General features: G+C 44.7%; 1 protein-coding gene across 2 annotated transcripts in view; it reads left to right on the top strand.

The window, feature by feature from the left end:
* The window catches only part of NELFB (negative elongation factor complex member B), a 147,312-nt gene that overhangs the window by 46,370 nt on the left and 85,573 nt on the right, over window positions 1-15,369 (top strand). For both annotated transcript variants that reach the window (XM_069241469.1, XM_069241470.1), the window contains exon 5: window positions 519-704. In XM_069241469.1, coding sequence (XP_069097570.1) covers window positions 519-704 — 186 coding nt within the window. The remainder of the gene's footprint in view (window positions 1-518; window positions 705-15,369) is intronic.

Genomic DNA, 15,369 nt, shown 5'->3' on the forward strand with positions numbered 1-15,369 from the left:
GACATTATTCAAGAGAGTTTGTAACATATGTAGATTTTCCTGGTATTGTGTTTCTGAGTGTGGAATTACTAATAAAGAGACTACTAGGACTTAAGGTGAATGCCCAAACCAAATCAGAACACCAGTGTCATTATGGTGTTCATTCATTTAACACCTCATCTTCCCCAGTCACTAGGTTGTTGCAAGCTTTGAGTAAATTGTAGTATAGGATGTGGATTGCAGCAGCCACCACCGGTCATAATTTCTGCTACCACATGTAAAAATGAAGAGCAAGACAGACCATTAGCAGCAGTTAATATTGGTGTTTAATGACAATTTGTTGGTATAGCTGTACTGAGTATTTGTCATATTTGCCCTCTTCTGAGGAATCACAAGGTGGCCTTGCTTTGCACAGTATCTAGAAATGGTTTTCATTTCCTTACTGTGTGCCTTAGGTGTGTCCATTCATGTTTGACCTATGTTTTCTGTTCTGATGAGTTCTCTTGTATTTTTTATATTTCTCCTTTGCATGCTTTTAGGTGGTCCAGAAGCTAACGCAGATGATCGGCAAGAACGTGAAGCTGTACGACATGGTGCTTCAGTTTCTTCGTACCCTGTTCCTTCGCACACGCAATGTGCACTACTGCACTCTACGGGCAGAGCTGCTGATGTCATTGCATGACCTAGACATTAGTGAGATTTGCTCTGTTGATCCCTGTCATAAGGTAATAAGTGTCACCTACTTTCACTCGTCACGCTTTTGTAATTGAAAGAATCTAACAGAGCAGTTATATTTCATATATAATAATTAAGGCTTGTTCAGCTTTGAGAATGTCCCCTAGTGTAAAGCAAGAGTATCATTTTTTGCAAAATGTTGTGTTACCATACTTATTAAAGCAGGTGTCAAATCAAACATTTCTGAGCCGCAGCACAACTCAAAAGCAACAGTCTCTTATCTGCATATACTTTCTTCTTTGACGTTGATTTGTGGGAGCTTGTATACCTTAGTCAGGATAATTGAGTCATTTTGACACATCCATGCAACTAATGAAAACAAAGAATAGCCCAAAATTTAGTACATGTTGTGCATAGGCTGAATTTGAATACTGCAACTTATCGGTGTCAAATCACTTTGATGGCCATGCACAACCAACAGCACCCACTATCTCTGGCACAGCCTTTTGCTAGATCGCTCTTCAAGCATTCACTGTGTCATTAAAGAGAAAGACTCGTGCTGAGGCACATTTGCCTTCATTCTGGAAGGCCTGCAGTGCTGGAGTGGAAACTGGTAATCCCATTTTAGATCAGTGTCTCAGGACAGGCAGTGTTGTTGGGGCAGAGTCATTCACATGTTAGGCAAATGCTTCTTAGTCACAAACTGGTGTGGGGTGCACGGTTAATTCCTTGGCAGGCCTTTGCCTCTGGAATGGCAGAGGGGGTTGAGTTGCAGCCTGCCACAAACCCAACAGGTGGTACAAAAGGACAGGTCAGGTTGGGTCAAAGACAGCAATATATGAAGTTGATGATGGAGAGGTTATCAGGACTAGACACAGTCAGTCTCCTGTCCATCTTTGATTATTGGAGGTAGACAAGAAGGTAAAGTTGGGCCAGTTGCTGCTAAAGCTAGGACTGAAGGACTGTACAGAGCTACTGACATATTAGATCAATATGCCTAAATTGCTGATAAGGCTCAGGTTCCGTATTTAGATGTAATTAATTGCAGGCCGTATTAAAGCCTCTGGGCAGGTGTGGCCACCTGTCTGCATACTAAACTGTTGCATGCACTTCTCTTCATAAGGTTCCCTTTTCCTTTCTGGCTTGAAGTTATTCTGGAGTTAATGCAATCTTCATATCTTGGATGCTGTCACTGGGGCTGGAACAATGTTCTTTGTCAGCTAGTTTACCAATCACTTACTGACTGCAGTCTCTGTTGAATTATCAACAGTGATTTGAGTTCTCATAAATTGCCAGCAGTATATAAACAAATAAAGAGACCTAATGTGAAAGCATTATTGGAAAGCCTGTGACTCTGCACCAACCAAACAAGAATGGAAGAAACAAAAGAAAAGTCATTTTTATTGACACTCCCAAACATAAAACGCAAGCAGAATAATCTTGGCCCACTCCGTCTTCTTTTACGTTCTATTATCAAGCCAGATTGTGTTGGCCTCTTTAGTAAGCAATAAACAAATTGTCCAGTCAGTTTATATAAGTATTTAGCTGCTTATGCATGTATGGATATTTGTCTCTCAGTTGGATATTGCCAGTGACTATAAGTTTAAACTGTAATTAAGAAAGCCTAAATATGATATATCTCAAAAGCTGCATTCCTCCTGGCCTCAGGAAATGGAAAACTGATCTCCACTTGTAAAACTATGGCCATGTTTTATATCTGTTACCTGGAAGGAATACACTCCACAAGATATGTGACTTTGTGCATAGCACAGGGCAGCCTGGAATACTAAAGCAGACAATTGTAGCATGTTGACCTTTTCTGACTTTTTCTCCTCACAAGTGAGTTGTATGATGACTTGACAAGTGGTGTTTCCCGGCAGAGATTTCCAATTTTGTTGGTATTCTCAAACTTGTATTTTAATACTTTCCCACCGTACGAATTCTCCTGGAGGAAATTATTTTCCATTAAACCTTCCTTTCGATGGAGAAAAGTTGTTTGGATCCAAAGCGAACTCTGCCTTAGAGCGCATTAAAGATAGTAGAGCTACAGTGAAGTCTTTGGGACAGCAGGCTTCCACATCTACTCCTTTCAGGTCCTTTTGGCGGTTTAGGGGGTTTGGCCGTGGAGCCACTTTTCGTGGGAAGCCTCAATCCATGACTCAACAGTGGGCCAAGCTTTCTTATAGGTCCTATAGAGGACGGGGAGGTTTAGAACACGAGGAGCCACCCAGCAGCACCCTGCCTCATCATCTTCCTCTGGGGAAAGGCAACAAGGAAAGCAGCCCTAGTTTTCCATCCATTTTAAGTCATGCTTCTCCCGTAGGGGGAAGGTTATTTCATTTTCTCCACGAGTGAGAGTTAGTCACATCGGACTCCTGGGTACTGAATGTTGTGGGGAAAGGGTATGCCCTTCCCTTTTGGGAATTTCCCCCTCCCATCTCTCCCCGTCCTTCGTTTTGTTCAGAGGATCATCTCCTGTTTCTTCAGCAGGAGGTTCAGGTCCTTTTATCAAAAGGCACAGTGGAGTTGGTTCCAGAGCAGGAAAGGGGTCAGGGATGCAATTCGAGATATTTCCTGATTACCAAGAAGGATGGTCGATTGAGACCTATCCTGGATCTGAGGATTTTGAACTGGTTCCTCAGACAGGAAAAATTCAAGATGCTGACTCTAGCGCAGGTGCTTTTGGCGTTGAACAAAGAGGATTGGATGGTGTTGGTAGACTTGCAGGATGCTTACTTTCATTTTCCCAATCTCAAGTCACACAGGAAGTATCTCCAGTTTGTGGTGCGGTCGCAGCACTACCAGTCTGCGGTCCTTCCTTTTGGTCTTACTTCTGCACCTTGAGTCTTTACGAAGGTGATGGCGGTGGTTGCAGCGCATCTCAGAAGGAAGGGAATATCTGTATTCCCTTACCTGGACGACTGGCTGATCAAAGCCAAGTCTCCAGAGCTTCTGCTGCATCATCTCCAAATGACAACGCAGTTGTTGTTCAGTCTGGGTTTTACGGTAAATGTGCCCAAGTCTCACCTGGAGCCCTCTCAACGCCTTCTGTTCATAGGGGCAGTACTGGATACAACATTGAATCGGCCTATCCTCCGCCTCAGCAGATCCAGGACATTCAGACATTGATTCCAATGTTTCAAAAAGGAGCGGTTGTTCCAGTCCTCAAGGTCCTACGTCTGCTCGGTCTGTTTGCTTCTTGCATTCTGTTGGTCACTCATGCACGTTGGCACATGAGGGCTCTCCAATGGTGACTCCGCAAGCAGTGGTTTCAACACAAAGGGGATCTCGAAGAGTCGATAACGATCTCCAGAGACGCTGCAGAGGATCTATGATAGTGGGATGTGGGTGGCAATCTTTCCCAAGTAAGGCCGTTTGCTTTACCACCTCCAGTGGCCACGGTCATAACTGATGCATCCACTCTAGGGTGGGGTGCTCATCTGGGGGATCTGGAATCAAAGATCTTTGGTCTCCAGTGGAACAGACTTTTTATATCAATCTGTTAGAATTGTGAGCGATATGTCTGTCTCTCAAGACCTTCCTCCCGTCCCTCCACGGTCAGTCAGTTCAAGTCTTGACGGACAACACTACCGCGATGTGGTACATCAACCAGCAGGGAGGAATAGGGTCGTACCTTCTCTGCAGAGAGGCTCTGCAGCTCTGGTCCTGGGCACAGGACCATCGGATTTGCATAGTAGCAAACCATCTGGCCGGAGTTCTCGTACTTGCGGACAGTCTGTCGGCATTTCTCGGCCGGCCACGAGTGCCGTCTCCATCCAGATCTGGTTCTTCACATCTTTCAGGGTGTGTGGGGTTCTCCACGAATAGACCTATTTGCCACTCGGGACAACGCTCACTGCCTATCGGTTTGCAGCCTCCAGTATCCAGTGCAAGGAGTGTTGGGGGACGTGTTTCAGATGTCCTGGTGCTGCCAGTTACTTTACACGTTTCCCCCATACCCTTGATTCCTGGGGTTCTGAGGAAGACTCTCCAAAATCAGGCTCAAGTCATTTTAATAGCTCCGGATTGGCCGAGAAGGGTGTGGTCAACGGACCTTCTGCAACTATCACTGTGCCCTCCGCTCTGTCTCCCTCTCCGGGCAGATCTCCTCTTGCAGTCGCAGGGGCAGGTTCTACACCCCACCTCCAGAGCCTGCACCTACATGCCTGGAGATTGAATAGGGCAATCTGAGTTCTTTTTCTCTCCCGCCAGAAGTGGTGGATGTGATTTTATCGGCCATGTGACACTCCACTAAGACCGTTTATGCCAGCAGATGGGCGAAATTTGTGTTTTGGTGTGTATAGAAACAAATTGATCCCTTGAAAGCCCACTTGTCTCCCTGTTGCCTGTCTGGTCATACCGGGGGGGGGGGGGCGTGGGTGGGTGGGTGTGTGTGTGTGTGTGTGTGTGTGTGTGTTCGTTCTCTCACTTGTTCAGCTCAAAGGCACGTAAAAACTGACGTCTGCACGCCGCCGAGGACCTCTTATTGCCACAATGACGTCAGACAGAGTCGCGTGGGAGTCGGGCAATTGTGACGTCGGCGTGGAGCGCTGGGAAGAAAAATTTCTGTCGAATGCCGGTGCATTGGGAGAATTCATAAGGTGAGGAATCCACAGGCAGCTAGTGTATCCACCAGAAAACGCGTTACCGAAGGTAAGTAACTTGTTCATCTGATCATAATTCTGATGTATCTACTCTGAATTCATTTGATTTGATCTTTTTAAGAGTAAACTGAAGAAAAGGTAAGAAATATGGTAACTTTCATGGGATTTTTGAGTCTTCTGGGCGATCCTTAGTTGGTTCATCTCCACTTTTCCATTCCCTTTTTTCTGACTGGATAATTGTTCCTCATGTGAAGGATTATATGAAATCCAGAATCAGACAACCTTTATATAAGGTTATATGTAACAAACTTAAATCTCAAAGGCCAACACCAACTATCCCTAACCAAGTCTTTCTCACTTCTGCTATTGGTCCCAAAAGTTTGAAATTTAAAGCCAAGCATGGCATGTATTGTAAGAAAGGTATAGACTGGACTTGTCAGGATTGCAAGCCAAGCTTCTGGACTCTGTGACCAGTCACTAAGATATTTTTGTTGGCTGTCGAAGCTCCTCACAAACTGTCCAATTGGACCCAACAGGTGCTGTGCCTAATTAGCAATGCAAATTAAGCCATTGCACTTGAACACCACAAAGGCCTTCTTCTAAAATTAGATCCTAAACTTGTCGAGTTGACAACACTGAAGAGGGTCCGTAAGCTATTTGCCGCCTTCTTGCAGATAGTTTCATAAAAGAAATATCTGAATATGCCAGTACCATAAGCTCCATTGACAAAGCCCAGTTATCTGTAAGAAAGGGTTTTGACCAGTGTTTTGACCAGAGGGGTTTCTCAAGAACCAGCAGAAGAGGGGGCCGTTTTACTGCTCCTTATCAATCTAACTTCAGGCTCCAATCCCCCAATTTCAGAGGCTAGCCATATTGTTTCTAACAGCGACCCACTTTTTATCCACAAAGATGCAGAGGTCATTTTAAAGGACAAACAAGATATGTCAGTGGCAACAGTAAATGTACAACCAATACCACTGACTTTGGGGGAGAAGAATTGCTATGTTCCTCCAGTCTTGGTTGTTAATAACCTCAGATCCATGGGTACTCCTTAATAGTAAAGGGTTATCAAATAGTTTTTTGTTTTATTTTTTATTAAAGAAACCTTTCAGGTACATTAGCCACTCTTCATTCAGTTTTCTGAAGCAGATTTCAACCTCATAGATCAAGAGGTAAAAGAACGCCTTATAAACCCAGCAATCCAGTGACAGAGTTGAACCAGTCAGGATTTCTAAGCAACATATTCCTGGTCAGGCAAAAGAACAAAAAGGTCGAACCAGTCATAAATATAAAGACTTTACAGACATTCTAAGATGGAGACTAGTCTCCATCTTCAAGTCTACCGACAGCCATTTGGTTGGATGTGGGGTTTGGCCCTGAAGGATACTGATTTTTTTGCTTCCAATTTCCCCTTCTCATCAAAAGAATCTTCAATTCCAGTGGAAGCAGATGTTGTGCATGTTCACCACACTCTGTTTCGGTCTTTCCTGCACTTTTGGTGTTTCACCTAGTTGCAAAAGAATGCAATTACACAACTCAGGATGCAGGGGGTTTGTCTTCAACTTTGCCTAGAAGAAATTTTGATCATGTCTCAAGACAAATTATTGCTAATATCCCAATTACAAAAAAAGAGCCTCACTTTTGGAGTGCTTGAGGTTTGTTATCTGTTAAGAGAAATCATGACTTTCTTCAGTGCAGTCAGTGAGATTCTAGGGTTTCTGGTGAACTCAACATCTACACTTCAACTTCCAGATGAGAAACTGAAAATTATCACAAAAGATTTATCACTGTAAATAACGTTTTCTTGAATTTCCATACAACATTTATTACAAATAGAGGGCTTACTAGCATTTTCTATTCAGGCCATCTTCCTGGGTCCTCTTCTTTATCGTGCTTTTCAGAGGCTAAAAAACCCTCACCTCAGAAGAGGTTTATGTTATTCACACTTAACCCTTTTATATCAACAGACCAGCAAAGAAGGGACCTGGTGGTTGGAAAATCTACAGGCATGGAATGGCAGATCATATTGCACTATTACTCCATATCTACTATTAAAATTCCATGCAAGGTCGTCAGGGCAGGGCACTTGATGGGGTCAGTTCTCAACTGGCGGTGGTGCATGCTCTGGGAAGGAGTCCCTAATACATTTCAATTATTCACAGCTTCTTTCAGGCTCTTTTGCCAACCAGTGTTTCAGAAAATGCCCTCTCTGTTCGGTTCTTTTGAGAATGGACAACCTCGCAATAGTCAATGCATCATTTACTTAGGAAGAACATGGTCTCGCTTTCTAGCAGGTCTCACAAAACAATTTTCAGTGTACTGCCATCACATCATATTCCAGTCAGGGCAGAGTATTCTCCAGCTTATCCCAGTTCCAAAGCAGACTGGTCATCTCAAAGGCAGCAGCTACTGGTGATTTAGCAAGCCAGTTTTCCAACTACTTCAGAAAATGTGGGATCCGTATTCACATCCCTACTGCACACATAACTTCCCAGGTTTTTGAGTTGCAGACTGCATCCTTTAGCTCTAGCCTCAGATGCTTTTCTTCAGAGTAGGCCACAGGGGCTACCTTATGCATTTGCCCCATTCCTACTAATATTTGGTTGCCTAGAAAAGATCAGGAGGGAATTATAACTCCTTTTTGACCATCCCAGATTCGGTTTCCAGATCTTTTATAGATCTCTTCTCCTTTCCAGCATGGCACATCTTTTAATCAATCTCAAGTGCCAGCTACTCAACCTAATAACTTCAGGCAGTCTTTAAAAATGGCATTAAATGCATCTGGACAGCTTGGACTGTACTGGGCTTTCGGCACATACTTTCACCATCATATCAAGAGCATGGGCCCCAGGAACCTCTAGAGTTACAATCAACTTGGGAACCTTGGATACTCTGGTGTATGAAATCAGATGCGATCCTATTTCGAAGAATGTCACTACAATAGCTGATTACTGGGGATACCTTGCAGCTTCAGAGTAATCTTATGGAACAGTGAGCGCACATAAGTAGGCAATCACTTAACATGATCAGTATATGTCAAGAAAAACAATAGGATAAGTATTCCTCCTTCTCAAAAATATTCACTTTTTTGGGATGTTAACATTGTGTTGAAACAGTCCAATTTTAGGTTGCTAACTTTGATTTATCCGTTAAAGCCTTGTCATCAAAAATAACGATTATTATGTCTTATCTTGTTTAAAAGAGTCTCTGATGTCTGATATTTCCGCTAAACATTTTACTCCTTCTGGTGTTTGCTTTTTCAGTTTCAAAGAGAACTAAGACTCTAGTCTCATGAGTGGAATATCCAGCTGTTCTGGACGACCCAGGGCTTTGTGTAGTACATTGTTTGAAAAAAAATCTTTGTCTAGAACAACTTCTTTCAGAACCTCTTGTATTCCACTTCTCATCAACATGCCACCCTTTGAGTGGGGGGAGGGTCTTTGTTCTACGAAAAGTACTTCACCTTAATTAATGAAGCGATGAGGCATTCCATTTATTCACTTTTCACCTGGAGTAGTCTTGGAAATTTAGTTATTTCCAGGGAGGGTGTGCTCGGGGTCTTCCTCCTTTTCCCCTTTTCTAATTGACCTCTGTATATATATGCTAGACTGGAAGAATTAAAGGCCACATACAGTGCCCCTCAGCTACTTAGCACTGTGGTTAAAGAAGAACAGGAGAGGAAAGGAAAAGATGAGGAAGCAGAAGAGAGGAAAGAATGGAATATGGAGTTGCGTCTATACTGTCACCTTCAGCACCCAAGCCTGTCTGGGGAACAGGAAAGGAATTGGAGCAGCGATGGGAAGGAATATACAAAGAGAAGTAATAAATGAGGATGTTTCAAGAAGGAAAATGATTCTATATCATGTAAAGTGTATATAAAGCATGTATTGCTGCCCTTAATCCCCTTCACAACTTTACAGACCATCCCAGGGAACAAAAGAACAATATGGAGGAGAGTGGCAAGAGGGTAGAAGAGTGTGAAATAGAAACCAGGACAAAGGGGAAGAGGAGAGATGAATGGAAAGTATAGGAGTATCAGTGAAATCAGGTGATAAAGGCACCTTTGTACTTATTGCCTTCCATCTGCCCCACCTCCCATCGTTTACATCATTCATGAACAACAAATACTGCACAGGAGTGAGTATTATTTGTACAGGTATTTCACATACAGTATCATCAGATTGTTGTCAAACAGGTTAAGAACCACGAAGCTCAGTGCTTTCTAAACTTGAGCTTTACAAAAGATGCCTCTGACCCTCCCATCACCCTCCCTTGGCACTTCTGGCCCCAGGATACTTTGTTCCTTGACCAGCCCAGACATCATTGTAGAATGGAGGAGATGCTAGTGAAAAGCTCTTATTCCAGGTTGAGTCCAAAACATTCTTCATGCTTGTAGGATATGCAATTGTGGAGGGTCAGGGGTGGGATCTTACACCTTATTGAGGGGGTGGGTCTATTGAATGAGTGCCCTTTGCGGGCACCCTCTCTGAGCTTATAGTATTTTAGCACATTAAAGAGAAATGTGGGCTGTAAAATCAAAATTGTCTCAAGAGTGCTTCTTGTACATTCCTTTCTTAGGGCAGCCTCTCTTGCTTCCCTGCTGCAATCTAACTTCAGCATTGCCCAAGACTCCAGTGACAATGATGAAAATTGGTAGTGCTAAAAGTGGAATTAGGCAGTGGCTTCCTAATAACAATGTTGTGCACTTGAACTTTGTTCTTTACATGCCTGTTGGGCATTGTCCTATTTCAGATTTAATGTATATCTGTTCTGGCTCACTAGTTTTTTTTTTTCTTCTTTTTTTTCTTTTTTTTTTTTAGAAAAATCCAATCTCTTCTGAAGAACCCTGAAGTGTTTCAGTAGGATTGACATTTTTCTTAGAACTCATTGTTCTTTCCTTACATAGACACTTTATTTTCGTTCAATTTTGGCCAGTCTTCTCCCAGACGTTTTTCCAGATACCCTTTTGGATACAGGGAAACCCTTTCTAAAATGATTGTTTTTTTTCTAGGGCAAAGTCAGTATGAAAGTGTGGTGAAACGCATGTCTCTCTCCTCTGCCCTGCCTGCAGCAGATTATTACTGTGCACGGCCTTCTTGAGCCCCTCTGATGGGTGTGATGGGAAATCTAGCTCCATGGGGTCAGTGTTGGAAACACGCCAGAGCTGCACAGACTTGGAGCAGCTGCACTGGCGATGGGTGTACAATATGGCTTGTCTAAAACTGGGCCTGCACAAGGGACCAGCCTGCTGATGTGACCGTGGATTGCTGGCAGTGTTTATCCTCCCCATCTCCCCCAAAATTCTCACCTCCACCTTTAGCAAAGTGGACTCGACAAACCTGCCTTTAATAGAAGGGGGCAGACTTTGACTTGGCAATAATCTGCTGCAGGCCTGGGCGGTGGACTGGACCAGGTGGTGCTGAGTGACTTCTTGCCCACGGAGTGGGACCTGCTTGCCCCTAATAAAGTAATTTGGTTCTCTACTGCAGTAGGCATCTGCTTCTGGTGTAGATCAGGCATTAGGGACTAATATGTGCTTGTGGAATTAGCCCTAATAAAAGAGCTCACGGAGATTACACCTGGGCAGGACTTTGCAGGTAATGGTGAAATGGGGACCCACTGCCATTGGTTGGCAATGAGAAAAGAATGGGAGATTTCTGACCTGGATGTTTCCCCCAGCATCTACTGTAAATGTCCTGCTGCATGAGGTGGTGCATCTGGACACATCTCTGCATACATTGAGCAAGGCGACAAGATCACCATGTGTTACCTCACTATTGCAATTTTGTTTTGCAGTGAACTAAACATGGTATGTAGTGATTTTTTTTTTCTCCCCAGTTATCTTTTTAGGTCTCTGCTAGACAGCTCACGCACTCTCTCTTTAAAACCTGTTGTTTTGTCCAATCAGTGGGCTACAGCCCACCCATAGGCTCACTGTTTGTTCGCTTTAATGTCGGTCTCATATCCCTTGTTCCTGTTTGCCCCTACCATGCATGCGTCATGCCTCTTATTGTGTTTGCCCATTCCCTAGAGCATGGACCAAGTACTTGTGTCCATCCACTGCTCTAGTTTTTGGAGATTCTTTATTTGTTTTTAAGCACTCTATATGAGTGCTCGTGTTTTCACTCTCTCTGTCCCCTCCCACCTACCTGCTGGTCATCCCATCACTAACTTCACTGTTTGAAGGTCAGGTGTGATGAAAGATGCATCTAAGCCTGTTTTTGCTTCATGTGTGAGGGAATGTTCACTTTAAGCCATTATTACCTACGGGGACAAACATTCAGTTGATGCAAACTGTTTTTTTTAATTCACCTTGATCTTTTTGTAAGTAGCTTAAAAATGTAGTGTTCGATGGCATCTGTCGCTGTAGATACACATGGTATGCATGAGCTCGCCATCTGGTGTTGGGTCGGAGTGTTACAAGTTGTTTTTCTTCGAAGAAGTGTTTTCGAGTCACGGGACCGAGTGACTCCACCTTCTGTGCTCATTGCGCATGGGCGTCGACTCCATCTTCGATTGTTTTCTTTCCGCCATCGGGTTCGGACGTGTTCCTGTCGCTCCGAGTTTCGGAACGGAAAGATAGCTGAAGACGGAAGATTTTCGACGGTATCGTTGCGATCCGGTTAGAGATAGACACATACAACGACGCGTTGAACATCGAAGCGCTTCGGTGCCCTTCGGGGTAGATTTCGGCACCCCGTCGGGGCCTAGTCGGCCCGACCGCGTGGAGGACAACGCCGATGGAACGGACCCCGTTTCGATTCTGCCCCGAATGCCACAACAAATACCCTTATACGGACCTACACTCGGTCTGTAATCTGTGCCTGTCACCCGAGCACAGCGAAGAATCCTGTGAGGCCTGTCGGGCGTTCCGGTCCCGAAAAACTCTGCGCGACCGTCGAGCGAGAAGACTCCAGATGGCGTCCACGCCAAAAGAGCGTCGACAGTTCGAGACAGAAGAGGAACAGGAGGAATCCTTTTCCATCCAGGATTCAGACTCCGACGAGCTACACTCTACAAGAACTGTGAGTAAGACGTCGAGATCAAACCTTAAAAAAGGAAAGAAGGCCCAGGGGACGCCACTGCCAACCGGCCATGGCTCCACCCAAATTCTCGGTGACCAACAATCGGCACCGAAAAAGGCCCATTTAGTGTCGAGATCGTCCGACTCCGGTCGAGACACCGGCACGCAGCCTCCTCGAGACCGAGAGAGTGCTAAACAGAAGCATCGACACCGAGAGTTCGGTGTCGACACGGATCGACGCCGAGACAGTGGCGCCGAAGACCATAGAGGCCAAGAATTTTCGGCACAGAAAAAAAGGAAGGTTACCTCGGAGCCGAAAAAACAATCGACAGGGGTTTCGGAGCCGAAAAAAGCGACATCAGACCCTGTTTCTGGCTCCTACACTGAAGAGCATTCTATGTCTTCTCAAATGAAGAAACATAGATTTGAACAAGAACTGCAATCCACTGACGTGGATCACACGCAAAAGCGTATCTTTATTCAGCAGGGGACTGGGAAGATCAGTACCCTTCCACCTGTCAAACGAAAGAGAACGCTTCAGTTTACTCCTCAGCAACAAACAGCACAAAAGGTAACACCTCCTCCCTCGCCTCCACCTGTAACTCCGGCTTCGCCAACTTACACCCCGTCACATTCGCCAGCTCACACCGCCATGAGCCACAATGACCAAGATCAGGATGCGTGGGACTTGTACGACGCACCAGTGTCTGATAACAGCCCAGACACATACCCAACTAGGCCATCACCACCGGAAGACAGCACAGCCTACTCACAAGTGGTGGCTAGAGCAGCACTATTCCATAATGTGGAACTACACTCGGAACAAGTAGAGGATGATTTTTTATTTAACACCCTCTCTTCAACCCACAGCTCCTACCAAAGCCTGCCGATGCTCCCAGGCATGCTACGCCATGCAAAGGACATTTTCAAGGAGCCAGTAAAAAGTAGGGCAGTGACGCCTAGGGTGGACAAGAAGTATAAGGCGCCTCCTACGGACCCTGTATTCATCACCTCTCAGCTGCCACCAGACTCTGTGGTGGTAGGGGCTGCCAGAAAAAGGGCAAACTCACACACTTCTGGGGATGCACCTCCCCCAGATAAAGAAAGTAGGAAGTTCGATGCAGCCGGGAAGAGGGTTGCTGTCCAAGCAGCAAACCAGTGGCGCATCGCAAATTCACAAGCGCTGTTAGCGCGATACGACAGAGCCCACTGGGATGAGATGCAGCATCTCATTGAACATCTCCCAAAAGATCTGCAAAAGAGAGCAAAACAGGTTGTTGAGGAGGGTCAAAACATTTCCAACAATCAAATACGCTCCTCCATGGATGCAGCAGACACGGCCGCAAGAACCATTAATACGTCGGTTACCATCCGTAGGCACGCATGGCTCAGAACGTCTGGATTCAAGCCAGAAATTCAGCAGGCAGTGCTTAACATGCCAGTAAACGAAAAACTTCTGTTCGGACCGGAGGTCGACACAGCCATAGAAAAGCTCAAGAAGGACACTGACACTGCCAAGGCCATGGGCGCACTCTATTCCCCGCAGGGCAGAGGATCTTATAACACCTTCCGCAAAACACCTTTTAGAGGAGGGTTTCAGGGTCAGGCCACACAAGCTAGCACCTCACAGTCCGCACCGCCCACCTACCAGGGACAGTACAGGGGAGTTTTTCGGGGCCAGTATAGAGGGGGGCAATTCCCTAGGAATAGGGGAAGATTTCAAAGCCCCAAAACCACTACCAACAAGCAGTGACTCACATGTCACACACCCCTCCCACACAACACCAGTGGGCGGGAGGATACGTCAATATTACGAAGCATGGGACAAAATAACTACAGACACATGGGTCTTAGCAATTATCCAGCATGGTTATTGCATAAAATTCCTGCAATTCCCTCCAGACATACCACCAAAATCACAAAATTTAACAAAATACCATTCACAGCTTCTAGAGATAGAAGTTCAAGCACTACTGCAAAAAAATGCAATAGAATTAGTACCAAGCACACAAATAAACACAGGAGTTTATTCACTGTACTTCTTGATACCAAAAAAGGACGAAACACTGAGACCAATTCTAGACCTCAGAGTAGTAAACACATTCATCAAATCAGACCACTTTCACATGGTCACACTACAAGAAGTGTTACCATTGCTCAAAAAACACAACTACATCACAACCCTAAACCTCAAGGATGCATATTTCCATATACCAATACATCAATCACACAGGAAATATCTAAGGTTTGTATTCAAAGGAATACATTACCAATTCAAAGTATTGCCTTTTGGTTTAACAACCGCTCCAAGAGTATTCACAAAATGCCTAGCAGTAGTCGCTGCACACATCAGAAGGCAGCAAATACATGTGTTCCCGTATCTAGACGACTGGCTAATCAAAACCAGTTCGCTCACACAATGCTCAAACCACACAAATCAAGTCATACAAACCCTCTACAAACTAGGGTTCACCGTCAACTTTGCAAAATCAAACATTCTGCCAAGCAAAGTACAGCAATATCTAGGAGCCATAATAGACACGACAAAAGGAGTAGCAACGCCAACTCCACAAAGGATCCACAATTTCAACAGGGTCATTCAACACATGTCTCCAAACCAAACAATACAAGCAAGAACAATACTACAGCTCCTAGGCATGATGTCCTCATGCATAGCCATTGTCCCAAACGCAAGACTGCACATGAGGCCCTTACAACAGTGCCTAGCCTCACAGTGGTCTCAAGCACAGGGTCACCTTCTAGATCTGGTGTTGCTAGACCGCCAAACTTACCTCTCGCTTCTATGGTGGAACAGTATAAATTTAAACATAGGGCGGCCTTTCCAAGACCCAGTGCCAGAGTACGTAATAACAACAGATGCTTCCATGACAGGGTGGGGAGCACATCTCAATCAACACAACATAAGAGGACAATGGAACATACATCAAACAAAACTGCATATAAATCATCTAGAATTATTAGCAGTTTTTCAAGCACTAAAAGCTTTCCAACCAATCATAACCCACAAATACATCCTTGTCAAAACAGACAACATGACAACGATGTATTATCTAAACAAACAAGGAG

The sequence above is a fragment of the Pleurodeles waltl genome, chromosome 6 (genome assembly GCF_031143425.1).
Source record: "Pleurodeles waltl isolate 20211129_DDA chromosome 6, aPleWal1.hap1.20221129, whole genome shotgun sequence".
Classification (NCBI taxonomy): domain Eukaryota; kingdom Metazoa; phylum Chordata; class Amphibia; order Caudata; family Salamandridae; genus Pleurodeles; species Pleurodeles waltl.